The 17,096-nt window shown below is 34.6% G+C and overlaps 3 protein-coding genes across 10 annotated transcripts; 2 read left to right on the forward strand and 1 right to left on the reverse strand.

Annotated features, from left to right (window-relative positions):
- The first annotated feature begins 1,003 nt into the window (after nucleotides 1-1,003).
- On the forward strand, nucleotides 1,004-2,992 carry LOC148906809 (uncharacterized). 3 transcript variants are annotated; one of them, XM_089037508.1, is made up of 5 exons: nucleotides 1,004-1,294; nucleotides 1,495-1,688; nucleotides 1,817-1,980; nucleotides 2,172-2,393; nucleotides 2,745-2,992. In XM_089037508.1, the coding sequence occupies exons 1-5, from the start codon at nucleotides 1,279-1,281 to the stop codon at nucleotides 2,770-2,772; spliced, it is 624 nt and encodes a 207-aa protein (XP_088893634.1). In that variant the 5' UTR covers nucleotides 1,004-1,278; the 3' UTR covers nucleotides 2,773-2,992. The 3 variants fall into 3 exon arrangements, with proteins under 3 accessions (XP_088893634.1, XP_088893635.1, XP_088893633.1); XM_089037509.1 differs by having other exon boundaries at nucleotides 1,615-1,688; XM_089037507.1 differs by lacking the exon at nucleotides 1,004-1,294 and having other exon boundaries at nucleotides 1,319-1,688.
- An 8-nt stretch (nucleotides 2,993-3,000) lies between these two features.
- LOC148906810 (uncharacterized) lies at nucleotides 3,001-5,575 on the reverse strand. 3 transcript variants are annotated; one of them, XM_089037506.1, is made up of 4 exons: nucleotides 5,278-5,575; nucleotides 4,884-4,957; nucleotides 4,592-4,755; nucleotides 3,001-4,400 (listed from the first exon to the last, which is right to left on the reverse strand). In XM_089037506.1, the coding sequence occupies exons 1-4, from the start codon at nucleotides 5,291-5,293 to the stop codon at nucleotides 3,218-3,220; spliced, it is 1,437 nt and encodes a 478-aa protein (XP_088893632.1). In that variant the 5' UTR covers nucleotides 5,294-5,575; the 3' UTR covers nucleotides 3,001-3,217. The 3 variants fall into 3 exon arrangements, with proteins under 3 accessions (XP_088893632.1, XP_088893630.1, XP_088893631.1); XM_089037505.1 differs by having other exon boundaries at nucleotides 3,007-4,400; nucleotides 4,884-5,077; XM_089037504.1 differs by lacking the exon at nucleotides 5,278-5,575 and having other exon boundaries at nucleotides 3,003-4,400; nucleotides 4,884-5,269.
- Nucleotides 5,576-5,606: 31 nt separating this feature from the next.
- Nucleotides 5,607-16,811, forward strand: LOC116287390 (NACHT, LRR and PYD domains-containing protein 1b allele 4). Of its 4 annotated transcripts, none has more exons than XM_089037510.1 (6): nucleotides 5,607-6,152; nucleotides 6,472-7,026; nucleotides 8,943-9,565; nucleotides 9,731-9,910; nucleotides 12,649-12,714; nucleotides 14,641-16,811. In XM_089037510.1, exons 3-6 carry the CDS (start codon nucleotides 8,956-8,958, stop codon nucleotides 16,689-16,691), a joined length of 2,907 nt encoding a protein of 968 aa, XP_088893636.1. In that variant the 5' UTR covers nucleotides 5,607-6,152; nucleotides 6,472-7,026; nucleotides 8,943-8,955; the 3' UTR covers nucleotides 16,692-16,811. The 4 variants fall into 4 exon arrangements, with proteins under 4 accessions (XP_088893636.1, XP_088893638.1, XP_088893637.1 ...); XM_089037512.1 differs by having other exon boundaries at nucleotides 6,472-6,557; XM_089037511.1 differs by lacking the exon at nucleotides 5,607-6,152 and having other exon boundaries at nucleotides 6,342-7,026.
- Nucleotides 16,812-17,096: the final 285 nt, after the last annotated feature.

Raw genomic sequence — 17,096 nt, forward strand, 5'->3', positions numbered from 1 at the left:
TTCTTTCTCATCGTCCCTCTACAGCTCCTAGCGTGTTTATATTACAGTACAGAGACAAGCGCGCGCGTTTCATATAAGAGGACTGACAGATAAAGCTGACGTCAACGAGCGCGCGCTCTTTCCGTTGGTTGTTTTGAACACTAAACATGAGAAGTGTTATCGTTTTTGTAATTGTAATAAACACGCCTCTTGGATCCACACTACTTTGACAATGTGATGGCGCAATATATCGTCAATAAGAGGACAGACACATAAAAAACAGATGTCTATATTTGTTAAATAGAACATAATGGGTTAAACAGACCTTTGTCGTAATGGCGGCTTCTATAAATTAGATTATAAAATAACTGTTATGAATGTCGCGTTCTGATTGGCTTGGAGCGCGTGCTTTATGAGAGCACATTGCACGCGCGCGCACTTTTCGCTGCGTCATTCCTATCTAAAATTACGGTATTTGTATTTCATAAAAGAAATCAAAAACTTGCTTGCTGTGCTGTGTGCCGTTATAAAGCACTTGGGGATTGGCAGAACACTCGAGAAGTGTCCAGAAGCACTCCGCTACGCATCGTGCTTCTCCTAACGCTTCTCTCGTGTTCTGCCAACCCCCGCGTGCTTCATGACTGCACACAGCACGTGCGCGCGTTTTCTATTTCTTCAATAATTATTGCAAACTATTTTGCTAGATATAACTCTTTGGAATGAAAGGCCTTTTTAAATTCGACAATATATAAGGATTTAAAAACATTTTAAAATGTCAAAATTCACCAAAACGAGGCGATAAGGGTATCCAGCAAAATGCATGTGACGTCAAAGCAGCCCAATAGACCCCTTGTATGTGACGTCAAAGTAGCTCAATAGACCCCTTGCATGTGACGTCAAAGCAGCTCAATAGACCCCTTGTATGTGACGTCAAAGTAGCTCAATAGACATCTATCTATATACGTCAAAGAAGCTCGATCTGGGGGATGAAAAAAAAGGATTCCAATCTCCTAGGAATAGGCCCTTTGCAGCTAGTGGTCACGTGCTTGGATACCGCTTAGCAACACAAAACTGGAGAGCAAGCCTTCCAGTAAACAAAAGTTGTAATAGGTCAAGCACGCGTGGTTTTATACGATAGTTTCATCGTTCAAAACGCTTAATCCTTTTGCCCTATCTACAAACACAGTAAGATAATCTTAAATTCTCTCCTTTGGACTCGATTTTTGGTTCGAAGTAACGATATTCTTCGCGTTATCGCGAAAAAATTGTCACCGCCGGCCCGCTCGACGGCTGAAAAACATGGCGACTTCGCAAGGTATGTACTTCAAAACTCTCCTTTTTTTTGGTTTCTTTTCAATTATTGGACTTCTAAAATCTCTAAAATAACAGTTTAGATTGTGAATGGTGATCGATTGTAATTGGACGGCATTTTAATGGACGATTTGTTTATTTTTTGTGAGAGTGATTCCACGTCTAAAGTCAAGACTAACCCATGTTTACATATATTCGCTGTAGATGTTAGAACTCCCGACGAGCCATCACATACCAAGAAAAATTCTTCGTACCATTGTTGTGTTCCCTTGTGTAACGGAGATTCTCGATATCATCCTGATTTAAAGTTTCACCGCTTACCAGGCCGTGCAAGGGATGAGCAATTGAAAAAGGAATGGCTGGTGAAGATACGAAGAGATGTGGGCCCACACTTCAAGGTATATAGGAATCTAACAATATCAATGCACAATACGAATTGCCTGTGGATCTTTAAAAAACTGTAATGAAGATAAAAATAGTTGAATACAGTTACATTGTTATTAAAAGGACATTTGATTTATAATAGGTTAACAAAAGTACCAGAGTGTGCTCAAAACACTTCACTGAGGAAGATTACAATCCTCCCACTGATTCTGGACGTCAGTTGCTAAAAAGAGAAGCTGTACCATCAATCTTTGACTGGTCAACCAAATCCAAAGCAAGAAGAAAGATAATTCGACAAGTAGATAGGTAATGAATATCACATATTTCTACTTCAATACATTTCATTTAGACTTGACTGATGGAATTGTACTTGATGTTTATTTTGGTTTAAACCAAAATAATTTTATAATTTTAATAATTTAGTCTTTTATAATTTTTTATTTAGTGTGAACTGAGTGTGAACTGAGTGTCATCATAATTTCAAAACCTTTTTACAGAGACACTCAGACAGATGAAAGTGATGACAATGAAGATAATAGTCCCAGCACTTCTACAACCTTCAGCATGGATGACCTACAAGCACAAGTCCAGTCACTCAGAGCACAGTTCCAAGATGCACAAAAGCAACTTGAACAAAGTAGAAATGAAACTGCAGCTGCCCTCACTGAAATAAAAAGGGTTAAAGTTGAAGCTGCAAAAGAAATTGAGGACATTAAGAGGCAAGCTGCAGAACAATTAGCACTTAATAAATTTGGGCTTGAGAGATTTGGCACAGACAATGAGATCATAAGATTTTATACAGGTTTCCCATCCTATTTACATATTCAGTTCTTTTTTAAGTTTTTGCAGCCATGTGCTGCACAAATGACATATTGTTATGCCTCTGGAGAAAGAGAAAGTAGACCAGACTCAAGAAATATGCTTCTTGTGGATGAATTGTTTATGTTTTGTGTACGCCTCAAACTAGGTCTATTCGGACAGGATTTAGCTCATAGGTTCCGAATACATAAATCGTCAGTTTGCAGGAAATTGATCACATGGACTAATTTTTTGTATTTTCTTCTTGGTAGTCAAGTGATCTGGCCTTCAAGGCAATGACACCGAGAGCTTCGTCGCGAATGAGGTCGTCGTACACCTGTTGCTGCCAGTGGATGGGTAGAACTGCTATTGTCGTTGTTTCGACCCGCGAAGATTGATGTCTCTCAGTTTGCCGACTAGAGTCTCGACGGCCGTTAATCTAATAACTGAAATTTAAAAACTGAGGAAAAAACATTGAAGGATATTTTAGATTAGAAAAAAAAATCTTAATTAAATTCTTAATTTATTTTTTATTATATTTATATCATATTAGTATTATATTTATTTGTGCTATTTAGATTTTGTGTTTGTTCATTAGTTTTTTTTTTTGAGTTTTCATTTACAAACAAATTGAAATAGTTACAAAAAGCAATCCAAGACACATGATAAACCAACCTGCATTAAAGATTATCTAATGGGTTATGTAAGCCACATTAATCATACATTCACCAACTTCTTACAGACACTATGCCTCATTATTACCATTGGATAAAATAAGTGGGCCTTGAAAATTTGTAAGGAGGCAGGCTACAGTATATAACTGATTGACTGAACCTAAAGTGGACAATGGCACATCTGAATCAAAAAAGTGGTACTCTTTGACTCTTCTTATTGCCCTCTCGACATGAATTCTAAGACTTGCTAGTGTCTTTGTTTTTTGAACATCTGCGGCAGAGAATTGTTCCTGACTTTCAAGAAACGGAGGAATATTTAACTCTACCCGCTTCTCCCTAAGTAAATCTTCAATGTCAAACCCTTTGTCTGCCATGACTGAATCACCAGGTTCTAACAAATCTAGAATGCCGCTGCACCTTGTGATTTCCTTATCACTAATCCCCCCTGTGTAAAGGCTAGAAACGAAGCTAATAGCTCCATTAGGGGTAATGCCTATCAAACCCTTGAGTGTAGTATTACTCTTATAACTAGAATAAAGCTGCGACTGAAGTAGTAGGGAGGTAGGTGTTTGAACAAAAATCTCTGTACAATCTAAAATGACACGTGTGCTTGCATAAAGCTTTTTAAAACCTTCTGGCATAAACCTATCAACATCTTGCCTTGAAGGCCAGATCACTTGACTACCAAGAAGAAAATACAAAAAATTAGTCCATGTGATCAATTTCCTGCAAACTGACGATTTATGTATTCGGAACCTATGAGCTAAATCCTGTCCGAATAGACCTAGTTTGAGGCGTACACAAAACATAAACAATTCATCCACAAGAAGCATATTTCTTGAGTCTGGTCTACTTTCTCTTTCTCCAGAGGCATAACAATATGTCATTTGTGCAGCACATGGCTGCAAAAACTTAAAAAAGAACTGAATATGTAAATAGGATGGGAAACCTGTATAAAATCTTATGATCTCATTGTCTGTGCCAAATCTCTCAAGCCCAAATTTATTAAGTGCTAATTGTTCTGCAGCTTGCCTCTTAATGTCCTCAATTTCTTTTGCAGCTTCAACTTTAACCCTTTTTATTTCAGTGAGGGCAGCTGCAGTTTCATTTCTACTTTGTTCAAGTTGCTTTTGTGCATCTTGGAACTGTGCTCTGAGTGACTGGACTTGTGCTTGTAGGTCATCCATGCTGAAGGTTGTAGAAGTGCTGGGACTATTATCTTCATTGTCATCACTTTCATCTGTCTGAGTGTCTCTGTAAAAAGGTTTTGAAATTATGATGACACTCAGTTCACACTCAGTTCACACTAAATAAAAAATTATAAAAGACTAAATTATTAAAATTATAAAATTATTTTGGTTTAAACCAAAATAAACATCAAGTACAATTCCATCAGTCAAGTCTAAATGAAATGTATTGAAGTAGAAATATGTGATATTCATTACCTATCTACTTGTCGAATTATCTTTCTTCTTGCTTTGGATTTGGTTGACCAGTCAAAGATTGATGGTACAGCTTCTCTTTTTAGCAACTGACGTCCAGAATCAGTGGGAGGATTGTAATCTTCCTCAGTGAAGTGTTTTGAGCACACTCTGGTACTTTTGTTAACCTATTATAAATCAAATGTCCTTTTAATAACAATGTAACTGTATTCAACTATTTTTATCTTCATTACAGTTTTTTAAAGATCCACAGGCAATTCGTATTGTGCATTGATATTGTTAGATTCCTATATACCTTGAAGTGTGGGCCCACATCTCTTCGTATCTTCACCAGCCATTCCTTTTTCAATTGCTCATCCCTTGCACGGCCTGGTAAGCGGTGAAACTTTAAATCAGGATGATATCGAGAATCTCCGTTACACAAGGGAACACAACAATGGTACGAAGAATTTTTCTTGGTATGTGATGGCTCGTCGGGAGTTCTAACATCTACAGCGAATATATGTAAACATGGGTTAGTCTTGACTTTAGACGTGGAATCACTCTCACAAAAAATAAACAAATCGTCCATTAAAATGCCGTCCAATTACAATCGATCACCATTCACAATCTAAACTGTTATTTTAGAGATTTTAGAAGTCCAATAATTGAAAAGAAACCAAAAAAAAGGAGAGTTTTGAAGTACATACCTTGCGAAGTCGCCATGTTTTTCAGCCGTCGAGCGGGCCGGCGGTGACAATTTTTTCGCGATAACGCGAAGAATATCGTTACTTCGAACCAAAAATCGAGTCCAAAGGAGAGAATTTAAGATTATCTTACTGTGTTTGTAGATAGGGCAAAAGGATTAAGCGTTTTGAACGATGAAACTATCGTATAAAACCACGCGTGCTTGACCTATTACAACTTTTGTTTACTGGAAGGCTTGCTCTCCAGTTTTGTGTTGCTAAGCGGTATCCAAGCACGTGACCACTAGCTGCAAAGGGCCTATTGTAACCTATTGTTGTGTCCCCCAGATTGAGCTGCATTCCAAAGTGCTGCAAGGGGTCTATATCAGGACAAAGGAGCATGGCGAGTGTATACGTAGGGGGATATTAGGAATGCGTTTACAAAGCACGTAGCTGAGATGCACCCAGGAGAAGAGAGACAAGTGAAGGACTTCAAGTTTGTCAAAACTTTTACAAGCAGCCTTGAAGGACAGTTGATGGAAGCTTTACAGTAAATATACAAAGATTATGGATTATTGCAACAGCTTGTTATTCGGCCTATCTGAGTCTACTCTCAAACGACTTCAAAGAGTCCAAAATGCTTCTGCTCGTCTCGTCGTTGGTGTGTCTAGATATTCCCATATAACACCTATATTATCGCACTTGCATTTAAGGCTCTACATGGACTTGCTCCATTGTACATTCAAGAACTTATTGTACAAAAGCAGCATAAACGTTATAATTTAAGATCAAACGAAGGTCTAACACTTCAGTATTTTTCATCACGGTCTTACTCGACACTGGGAGATTGTGCGTTCATGGTTGCTGCGCCAGTTCTATGGAACCGATTGCCACCTCCTGTAAGAAACAATGACAGTATAAATGAATTTAAAAGCCTAGTTAAGACATACCTCTTTAAGCGTGCATTTTTTTGTTGACTATTAACATGGAACTTATTTTTCAACTCAATTTTAGATATTTGTAATAATAGTTCTTTATAGTTTTTTTTTTTTTTTTTTTTTTTTTTTTTTTGCTTTATTAATCTTAGCTGTAAATATGTATATATGATCTTTTCTTTTTAGTCATAATGTTTGATTTTGTAAAGCGCCTGTCTACATATCCAGATGGAACACGCGCTATATTAATACATTATTATTATTATTATTATTTATTATTAAGATCTGATGCTGGCTATCGTGTGAACAGTAAAGCAGAGTTTTTACAACCAGCGATTGAAAGGATTATGGTGACAAGACATTTGGAGGGTAACTGTTTTTATTCTTGTGAGAATTGAAAATATCCCATTCAGTGGACGGGAAGGACGTTTATGAACAAACGTTTAATTGTAGAACAGGCATGACATTCTGTCTTGATGCAAATATGTGCACGTGATTTACTGTTTGCTCGTCATTTATTATTCATGTCTGGTGAAGGAGCTACGCTCTGAAAACGTTTACTTCACTGGCTTATGAAGAGAAAAATAAGAAAATATTTCTACAAATCAATTTCGATTAAAAATGGCATAGAAGCTGGGGGCTAGGCGGGTTTAGATTATCTTTCTAAATAAGGTTTTGAAAGGTGTTAGCAACATTTTAGTGTTTCCTCCCCCCCTGACCAACCCCTGCTTGTACCAGTCCTTCTGCTTGATTTGCATTTCCTGTTTGTCTGGTAAATTAAAAGCGAAGCAAACGTTTGGTCACTCGTTGTTCTTGTACTCTTTTCATCGCATTTGAAGTAAGTTATACGTGTTAATTTGTATCAATCAGTGCATAAATACATTAGTTACGTGTGATATAGTAGATCTCTTAGTATATTCTAGATAAGATTTACTGTAAGGTTCTACAATACACAGCTTTGATCATGGAAGAGTTAAACTTGTAACTGTGTGATTTGAAAGACTGTAAAAACCTCATTTGATCAAAATATCCAGATAGGATAATGCTGGTAGGATAATGAAGTAAGAATTTGGATTCCAAGCAGTTTAGCTGGGTTGATATCGTCTGTTAGTGAACAGTTTTGATCATCGATCGAAGGATGTTGTAAATATGGGTGTTGGCTGTCTTGTCAAAGTTTCCAAAGTTTTCTTTTCTTCCTTAACTCAGACAGAATCGTACGAATGGTTTATTTGAAACACCAACCCATTTATCAAACGTCTAGGTGTATAATTTCTTAATTTAGTATCGTATTTTAATCTTTTTTTCTCATATATTTATTTGATTTTCTTGACGATCCTGTATGTCGTAGTGTCCTCAGCTAATCAAGCTTTGGTGATTTTCAATTATTCTATAATGTTTTTATTGAACATTTTTCTTGAATCTGTGATATTCTTGGTACCCGATGGCTTCACAAACATTTGGTTTCCAGTTTGCCGTATTTTTTTGACGAATTTAGTGCTAAGATCTACAACTGTTGTAGAATAATACAATACCTAAGAGATGCGAAGGTGTGTGGACAGATCACGAGACTGTAGAGGTCACGCGACCATCTTATGTTACATAGATGAACAGTTTTGATTGACAGCTGATGACAAAGAACTTGAACTGAGTTCAGAATGTAATGATCAATGTTTATTCAGGAAAGCCTAATCCACAAGCGTGTTAGGGTCCTGTGAATATATACTAATGAAAAGACTAGAGTGCAAACAATATAACATGCAAATTCATGCAAATTCAATTGTTTTCTATTGTTTAATTAGCACTATTTTGTACTATTTAGTAACTAGTGTTTCACGCACTCTAATACAAGATAACTATATTAAGAAGGATAAGTTAAAATATAGGACTATAAAACATATATGAATATATAATATATATATTTAAAACAATATTTATTTTAAAAAAAATACAATACTAAAATACTCCTCCCTCTACACATCCCCAAACAATAAGTTAAATAATACTATTAATCATTGTGAAGCTCAAATAAGATTTTAAAATTATACAAGTGAATAGTGACATAAGCACTAAATATGAAAAGAATCTAAGACAAAACGTTTCTAATAAAATTCTTAAAAGTAGAAATATCCTTAGCTTCACGTATTTTATCATTGAGGACATACAGTCATTACTGGCAAATTTAACTGAGGTCCAGAGTCCCCACTTATGACATGCTACAGATTTCCTTATATTATGTTCAGATCTAGTATTATATTTATGAACATCATGAGCATGTAAAATGTCAAACTTATGAGAAAAAAGATTATTTTTACAATTGGAGGTCAATGAAGTTGTGAAACATTTTTATTATGGATTGAAGGATGCTACCAATAGTGATTTGAAATGATAAACAATTTTGAAGTGTTTCATGAATTATTGTAAAGGATGGTGCCTACTAATTGAGAATCAATAATTTTTTTAAAAATGACTGTGAATTGTTTTAATCTATCAGAGGGTTGTTAAATTTTGGCTAGAAAAGAAGGGGTCACCATGTGTGCATGTGCACAATAATAGGCATCGTACTTAAAAGATACATCATATTTAAGACCTAACAGATTAAGATTTTTGTAGTTCCAGAAATTATCCATACCTTCCCCCCCCCCCCCCCCCCCCCCCACTACTCCATTGAGGAATTATTTTAAAGACCCATATCCCCATAAATTCCACTTTAATGTTCAACATGTATGTAAGATGTTTTATTTTTTCCTTCAACAGGCAGTTCATCAAAATGGCTCTCTTTCTGGAAGACAAACATAAGAAAGCTTTAGTTAGATTAGAAACAATAAATAAAGATACAAAAGAAGTCAATGAACTTGGGTTTGCTACGAAGATATACATACCAGAGAAAGAAGATATAGTTCTCATAACAAGTCCTAGTATCTTCCCAGATGGTATAGATGCACATTTGGATGAAATTGTGGTTCATCGATGGAAGCCAAAACCCAAGCAGAAGGATCCAGTGAAAGTAAAGAGTATTGAAAGTCATAAACAAGCAGATGTTAACACCGTTGTGTTTGAAGGGGAGGAGAAGTATTCTCTACGATATAAAGTTCTTACTGAGAAAGAGATAAATGAACACAAGAAACTGACTGCATGTGTGTTTGAAGGTGAAAATAAAATAGAGCTGCAGTTTGAATACCAAAGAGGATCATACAAGCTGAGTAATGTAAGCAAAGAAGACTTTGATGTGAAGAGAGCTAAAGGTGCACCAGTGATTATTAAGGAGTATTCACACCACATTCTTGGTATTCCAAGATATAATTATAAGATTGTTGGTGTACTGTCCATGAATAGTAATGGTGACATGTATCCTGCTTTATTCAAAGATGGGTTTTTAGGTGAGACTTCTTAAAATTTTCTTTAAACAAAGTTTGCATAATTTATATTAACCAATGTTCAGCAGTGTTTAAATTATGCTTTTGAGTCTTTTCTAGTGTCTCAGCAAACAAAAATATATATAATTTGCATTTCAAGAAGATAAGAAATTTACTAATTCATTTCAGATGAAAGGCAATCAAGCGGTGATAGAGCAGAGGCTGGAACAAGTCATATTGACACAGAGCAGAGTAATGTAAGCAAAGAAGGAAAGAATGTAGTTGTTGGTGTTCTTGGCAGTAATGATAGCCCCAATGGAGATAAAATATTCCATCCAATTTTGTTAAAGGAAGGCAAGTTTGTTACAGGTAAGCCTAATGTTAGAATGGCAGATGTTGATTTGAGACTTTGCATTGTATTGACCACTTTGCCTCACTTATGTAACTTTTAAAAGAAAAGAATACATTATGGCTGAGGCCCAATGCAACAAAGCCTTTGAATCAACAGATCCAAAGGTTCCCAGGGTGCCTGTCACACTCCCTTATTCTCCTTGGCACAGGTTTCAACTATTTCAAAAGACGTTGGAGTTGGAGATCTGAAATCTGAGATGTAACATACTGCAAATTGTGATACACTCACAGTAAAACAACATAGTTTCAATTTAGATTGGAATATGTAGCTTGACCTTTGATTTGGAATTTCCTTCAATTTCAGCGAAAAAAAAATTTTCCATAATTTCAAATTGCCAATTTCAGATCGCCGACCGACAATCATTTTAAAAATAGGTGTTATGTAGGTCAGATCTCTGACCAACAACGTTTTATGAAACAAGTGCATACCTCACACCATATCTCTCACAATTGGAAATGAAAAAACACTAAACTTAAAAACCCACCAGTGTTTAACCCTTTGACTCCTGGGCATTTTTGAAGTTTTTGAGTGTTTTTCTGGACCTAATCGTCCTCCAAGCCCTAGCAAAACCAAATTTGGAGTTTTGATTGAGATTATCATTTTTAACTCCTGAATATGCAAAGCATAGAATTGTGAGGGGTCTGCATATGCAAATGTGTCACTTACTAAGATGTTTGGATGCAAATGAGTTACAAAGTTCACCAGTGGTGTGATATTCCAGTGAAGAAACATTTGTTGTATAAAGCAACGGCTGCTTAATTTGGAGGTATTTTGAAAAATGAAGATTTTCAGAGCCATTCTGTCCATCTATTGAGTGCTGGAGGGCATCATAAAGCCCTAGAACAGCTTAAATCAGCATGATCTAGCAGAACTAAGATTATACAAGAGATTTTATTGCCAAAAGTTTGCTCATTCATGTACTCGGTACATTTGAGAATTTTTGGTGCAAATAAGCCTGAAGCGAGATGACGTTTTACCCCCGTCTCTAGACCATAATAGTTTTTAAAATTCTTTCATGTTAAAATTTTTGATTCCTTAGAGAATACAGGAACAATAGTCATAATTAAAGAACAAAAGCAGTATGAAAAGGATTATGGTCTAGAGACAGGGGTAAAACATCATATTGCTTGAGGCTTATTATCCTTTAAGCTCGTAAATAGTTGGACGACCAGGACCTACTTTGCCTTTTCTCAAATATTTGACTCATGGAGAATGCTGTGAGGCAGATATTTCGTTGGTAAGACCTAGTGGCTTGACAAGTATTAAAAAAATAAAAATAAAAAGATGAGGAAGGGATGACTCCATGCTAAAATTTGAAAGGATTTCCCTTGATGCATTGTGATGCAGACGAGTGAGGAATGGAGTGTCGACAAAGTACCTCCAGAAAAATGACCGTTGCTAGCTGTTGTAGAAAGAATTGATGGCAAAGTAAGGTCTAAAATCAAAAGTCAGATTCTCAAACTTTAAGCATTATTTTTGAGTTTAAACATAACATTGAAGTAAAAATGATTCAATGATAAAGAGTGATTTTGATTTTTGGCTTTGAAAAAGACTTCAAAAATAGTGATTTTTGTTTTTCAAAAACATTTCAAGGATTTTTTGTTAGAATTTGTAACATTTTTTCTGTTTAGTAGTAAAGAATCTAGACTGGCATTCAGGTTAGCTTGCTCATAATTGTTGGTGGAATTTTTTAAGTAACATCCGTTTTTTTACGGGCGGTTTTGGGCATTGTGCAGGTTTTTGAAATATGAGAGATGGTATCAAATGAAGGCTAGGTTAAAATATCTGTTATGGTCGTAGGAAAAACAATTTAGTAAAACAATTTCTTGCTCAAGTTAAAAAAAAAAATAAAGTAATCACCCAAAGTCTAAAATTGTTGTTAGGGGCCTGGACACTAGTGTGTTGCCATAGCAACCACACTATATGCTATTATATTTTTTACCATATTTTCTGGTTGGCAGGTTTTAAAATGGTATATAGTTTGTTAAACTTAACTGTAACGATACATACAAGATAATTTTAAACCAAGAGCAGGCCCCACAAAGGTTAACAGTAATTAAACATAAGGCGACTGCCTACTTTTGAGCCCACGATTTGAGCCCACGATGTGCGCGCGCTCAAAAACCGCTGAAAAATCTACAAGACCATATGTGTTTTGAGCTTCAACAGGGCAAAACCCTCAAATTATGCACGGAACTCTCTATTTTTTAATAGCTTATTTGAATAAACTTCTAAAAATCTAGGTTATGTCAACATTTTAGAAAAAAATAATTTTTCTAATACATGAAAAAATAGATTTTTGTAGGGATTTTTGTTTGACTTTGTGAGATTTTTTAAGAGCACTGAAACGACAAAATGTGACGAATCAATGTATTTCTTTGTCTTTTTGTCAAAAATATCCATGGACTAGCTGTGATTCATGCAATCATAGTCTGAAAATGACTATTATCTTATGAATCTTAATTTTTTTCTGATCACTTCTGATGGTGCAATTTTTGCTCCAAAAGCTCACGCGTAGGCATCCATTAAATTCTGATTATCTCGAAAACAACCTCGGGACACCCCATTTTTCTTTTCATTTTTGGAATCAGCATTAAATTTCACACAAACATGTCATATATTCTTACACACAATAGCAAATGTGACATTCCCAAATGAGCAAAACCATTCATTTTGTATGTTTTTGTGTTTTAAGAGGAAGATGCCCAAAGCAAAATACCAAGAACGACTAGTGACGACAGAGAGATGGATCATGCTAAAGGTATGTTTCACTTTTGTACATGTTCATTTACATAAATAAATTACTCATCTGGCATATAGTGTAGAGATGTATAGATGAATACAGAATGAATGCATAAAAAAATTGAATGAATGAATATATAAGTGAACAGATGAATATATTAATGAGTACAAAAAATGAATGAATGCACTAATGAATGAATGAATGCATAAATAAATGAGCGAATACATAAAGGAATGAATGAATGAGTGGATAATGAATAAATGCATAAAAAATTAATAAATGCAATGATGAATAAATGGATAAACTAGCAAAACATTACAGTGTAGATCATGAAATCCAGATAATACTTGGAGTGAAAAAGGGGTTTATTCATCTAAGATTTAAAAGCTTTCCAACTGCTTTCCATTCAATTATCCCATCCATTTCTCCAACTCAAATAGCGTAAAAGGTTGCTTAGTTAAAAGGTTTTTTTTAAAATCAGGCCATGTTTACATAAGTACATAAAAAAGGCCAAGTATGGTTAGAATCTCTTTCCATGTCGTTTTTTTACTCTTAGCCTTACACAAAAGTTGGCATAGGCACATAGATTTATGAGCCTAAAATGGCTGATGGTTATCATCTGTACATAAAACATCCTGGCATATTATACCAATAAATATACATATGCATAAATGAATGACTGCGTAAATGAATGAATGCATAAATTGATGAATGAATGAATGAAAACATAAATGAATGAATGCATTACAATTCGTCCTAAAAAGTGAATGAATGCATAAATGAATGAATGAATGAATAGCCAGCTGATCTGAGAAAAGATATTAACCAATCAGAGTTGAGAAATTTGCAAAACTGTTTCACCTTTCCTTTTACAATTACGAATTTCCAGGCCACCAAAGGAAGGGGGGAAAACGTTGCTAATAAGCTTTTGTGACACAATACTTCATGAGTTTAATATTTTTATTGCAATCGCGGGCATGTTTCTATTTTTCGCTGGTCAATTTTCCCAAGCTTCATGACATCTCTTTTTTGCAGTGACGTCATTTCTACGTCAATGTTTCAGATCAATGAATGTATTAATGAATGAATATATAAATACATGATAATTTGCATAAATGAATACATCAGTGAATAATGAATGAATGCATTGAATGAATGAAAGCATTAAAATTCATCCTAAAAAATGAATCTATAAATGAATAAATGAATGCATAAATGATTGCTGGTAAAAAATAGATGAACGAATTTATACATAAATAAGTGCAAGGATAAATACATTAATTTATGCATTAATTTAAGGAAGAGTAAATGTATGCATAAATTTGAGTGCATTCATATGTAAATATATATATATAAATTATTAAATACATGAACCGACAATCAAAAAGAAATGAAGGTGAAGCGAAGATCCTATCTCAAAAATCAATGCCTAAATAAATGAACGCATCAAAAACATAAATAAATGAATGCCTTGAATGGCTATTACATTGAATGAATAAATACATGGTGCGTGGTATCTTTATGCTGTTACATTCACTCTCGTTGTCCATTAGAATCCTTAGATCTTTAATGAATGCATAAAATAATATTTTAAAGACTTAGAACCTCATATCATGAAAATAGATAAATAGTTACATTAATATACCAAGCAATAACTAAAACAAACAAACGAACAAACAAAAGATAAACAAAACCTATAAACAGTACTATCTTTGTGACTTGCAGAAAAAATAAAGAGATTGGTAGATAAACACCAATAGATAAATGGATAGATAAATGGTTAAAATAATAGAGCAATAGATGGATAAATAGATATAAAATACAAAAAGACTGTAAGATACCCATAGTTCTAATCAGTCCTGAGTTGAAAAAAAACTGAGATATTTTATTCTTACCTTTTCTTCCTGTCTTTTGGGTGTTAAATTGTTGTGTTTTGATTTTCAGAATATACAGAAAAACTGAAGTCATCCATTAAACAACAAACCGATTTCCTGTTGTCAAAGGAAGAAGACAAGAAAATTAGAACCGATGACATCTTTACGAGTGTGACTATCCAACGCGGTCCAAAACACTTCGAGGAACCCAAAGAAAAGAGATTTGGCAGGAGGCAATTGGATGAAATTCAAGCAAGTAGTAAAAAACTCGTGAACTGTTCAGAAATGTTTGTTTGCCCAGAAAATGATGATCAGCAGTCCACAGCTTCTTGCACGACCAATCCTAAATCTATCTTGTTGACGGGCAAAGCAGGAATTGGAAAATCCCTTTTTTGTCGTAAGCTGGTACGGGATTGGTCGCATAACCGATTGTTTGAGGAAGGTCAGGAAAATGCCAAAGTACCCGATTTTCAGTTTGTGTTCCTGTTGACATTCCGTCAACTTGTTTTTCCAGAACAAAAAAGGCTCAACTTACGTGATGTCTTAATGCTGTCCTCCCTACTGAATGAGCACTCGGTGATAGACGAGCCATTAATGCAGTACATGATTGACAATCCTGAGAAGATATTTATTATCCTCGATGGATATGATGAGTATAAATCGCATCGAGAGAAAATCACCGGGGACTTTGAGACAAGATACCCAAACGACCCTGATGAAAAAATACCTGTTCCTGCTTTGATTGCCAAAATCATTAAAGGCAAGATGTTAAACGGTGCAAAGGTCCTAATATCCTCGAGGCCTGGCGAAGCCGAGGAATTCAACGAAATTGAAGAAATTGTCTTTGATGTGAGATGTGACATTCAAGGATTTTCTTCACTTCAAGTGCTAGAATACATCGAAAAATATTTCAAAGAGAACGAAAGCATGAAGAAAAAAGCACTTGATCACATCAAAACGAATGAAATTCTTTTAAGTTTTGGTCACATTCCTGTGATGTGTTTTCTAATGTGCTACTGCATTAAGTGGCACATGACTGAATCAAAAACCACTGAAAAACTACCCGTCACAAGAACAGAACTTTATCTTGAAGTAATCAAAGTATTCATCAAGAAACATTCCTCTTCCAAATACGAAAAAATGGAAGAATCTAAAGTACAAGAAATATTACACAAACTAGCTGAACTAGCAGTGAATTTAATGATGGAAGATAAATATGTTTTCGACGAAAATGATATGAAAAAATTCAATCTTAACGATGAAGAAATAACAAACCTGAAAGCGAGTGGATTACTTGACTGTTGTCCTGGCGTTAAAAAATCTCCAATCGATAAACCACCACTTGAATTTACGTTCACCCACTTAACGATTCAAGAATTTCTCTGTGCTTTTTTGTTTGTAGAGAAAAAACAAATTCCAGAGAAAAAGAAAACGAGCGATGTGACATTCATGTTCATGGCGGGAATGTTTTCAAGAGAAAAAGATGAAAAAATGATGGAAAAGTTGATAGAAAATATCAAACCAAGGAATGAAGACGATAAGAGGAATGAACTGCTAACTTTATCCTGTCTGTACGAGTACAAAGACGATGGATTTTCTACCAGAGTAATAAATAACCTTAAACACAGATACTGTGATAGGATTGGGAGGATTGGATTTAGTGAAATAACTGATATCGATTGTTTGTACATAAGTTATTTATTAGATATAGTGAATTTAATCAACGAAGAACAAACTAAACAACATTCAACATTTACACAGTCATTCATTGTTAATACATTGTTCATTGGTGGGTCATCTTTATCAGCATCAGGGATCAGAATGTTGTGTAATTCTCTTGTTCGTATTTCTACTGTTGATGTACTGTGGCTGTTTGCTTGTAATTTAGACGATGAATGTGTTAAAATAATATGTGACATGTTGCCTCGTACTAAGATAACAGACCTATACCTAGGTGTTAATAAGATAACAGATGTTGGTGCTCAGTGTCTGTGTTCAGTATTAATACGTGATGATTGTCGTCTAAAAGTGTTATACTTACAGGGTAATAATAACATAACAAGTGAATGTAAACTGTCTCTAAGACAACAACAGATCCCTGGTGTTAACTTGTATATTTAGATCAATAAAACTCATATATGTAGAGAATATTGAATGAAACCATAATAAACGAGTAGAATATAATCTGTTTTTGTAAATAATATCATATTTTATTGAATAATAAAGAAATTCTTGTAGTTTTATTTTTGTAGTTGATTGAAAGTTGATTTGTGTTTTACTCAACAAATATTCAAACAAATCCATTGAAAATCAAAAATATGTCTTGACAAATGTCCAGTAGTTTGATATCAATACAAGAACAAGTTTGTTTTCATCAATATTTCTATTCAACCAAGTTAAAAGAAACTTTTTTTTCACAAATATTCATTTTTTTCTTCATATTTTGAACAAAGTGAGTTGGCCTTGAAATACGGACAACAGCAAAAATACTTGTTTTCTTTGTCAAATCAAAATATTTCTTATTAA

Source organism: Actinia tenebrosa, unplaced genomic scaffold, assembly GCF_029948245.1.
Source record: "Actinia tenebrosa isolate PJP-AT-01 unplaced genomic scaffold, QUT_ActTen_1.0 PGA_scaffold5__44_contigs__length_20552954, whole genome shotgun sequence".
NCBI lineage: Eukaryota > Metazoa > Cnidaria > Anthozoa > Actiniaria > Actiniidae > Actinia > Actinia tenebrosa.

What these genes read in the sequence shown, in the direction of transcription:
- LOC148906809 (XM_089037507.1), top strand. Translation starts at nt 1,413, where the DNA reads ATGGACGATTTGTTTATTTTTTGTGAGAGTGATTCCACGTCTAAAGTC. An exon ending in ATAATTCGACAAGTAGATAG is followed by an intron (nt 1,981 to 2,171) that starts GTAATGAATATC and finishes ACCTTTTTACAG; the next exon opens with AGACACTCAGACAGATGAAA. An exon ending in GAAATTGAGGACATTAAGAG is followed by an intron (nt 2,394 to 2,744) that starts GCAAGCTGCAGA and finishes TCTTCTTGGTAG; the next exon opens with TCAAGTGATCTGGCCTTCAA.
- LOC148906810 (XM_089037504.1), bottom strand. Translation starts at nt 5,159, where the DNA reads ATGGACGATTTGTTTATTTTTTGTGAGAGTGATTCCACGTCTAAAGTC. An exon ending in ATGTGGGCCCACACTTCAAG is followed by an intron (nt 4,756 to 4,883) that starts GTATATAGGAAT and finishes GATTTATAATAG; the next exon opens with GTTAACAAAAGTACCAGAGT. An exon ending in ATAATTCGACAAGTAGATAG is followed by an intron (nt 4,401 to 4,591) that starts GTAATGAATATC and finishes ACCTTTTTACAG; the next exon opens with AGACACTCAGACAGATGAAA.
- LOC116287390 (XM_089037510.1), top strand. Translation starts at nt 8,956, where the DNA reads ATGGCTCTCTTTCTGGAAGACAAACATAAGAAAGCTTTAGTTAGATTA. An exon ending in ATTCAAAGATGGGTTTTTAG is followed by an intron (nt 9,566 to 9,730) that starts GTGAGACTTCTT and finishes AATTCATTTCAG; the next exon opens with ATGAAAGGCAATCAAGCGGT. An exon ending in GGAAGGCAAGTTTGTTACAG is followed by an intron (nt 9,911 to 12,648) that starts GTAAGCCTAATG and finishes TTGTGTTTTAAG; the next exon opens with AGGAAGATGCCCAAAGCAAA.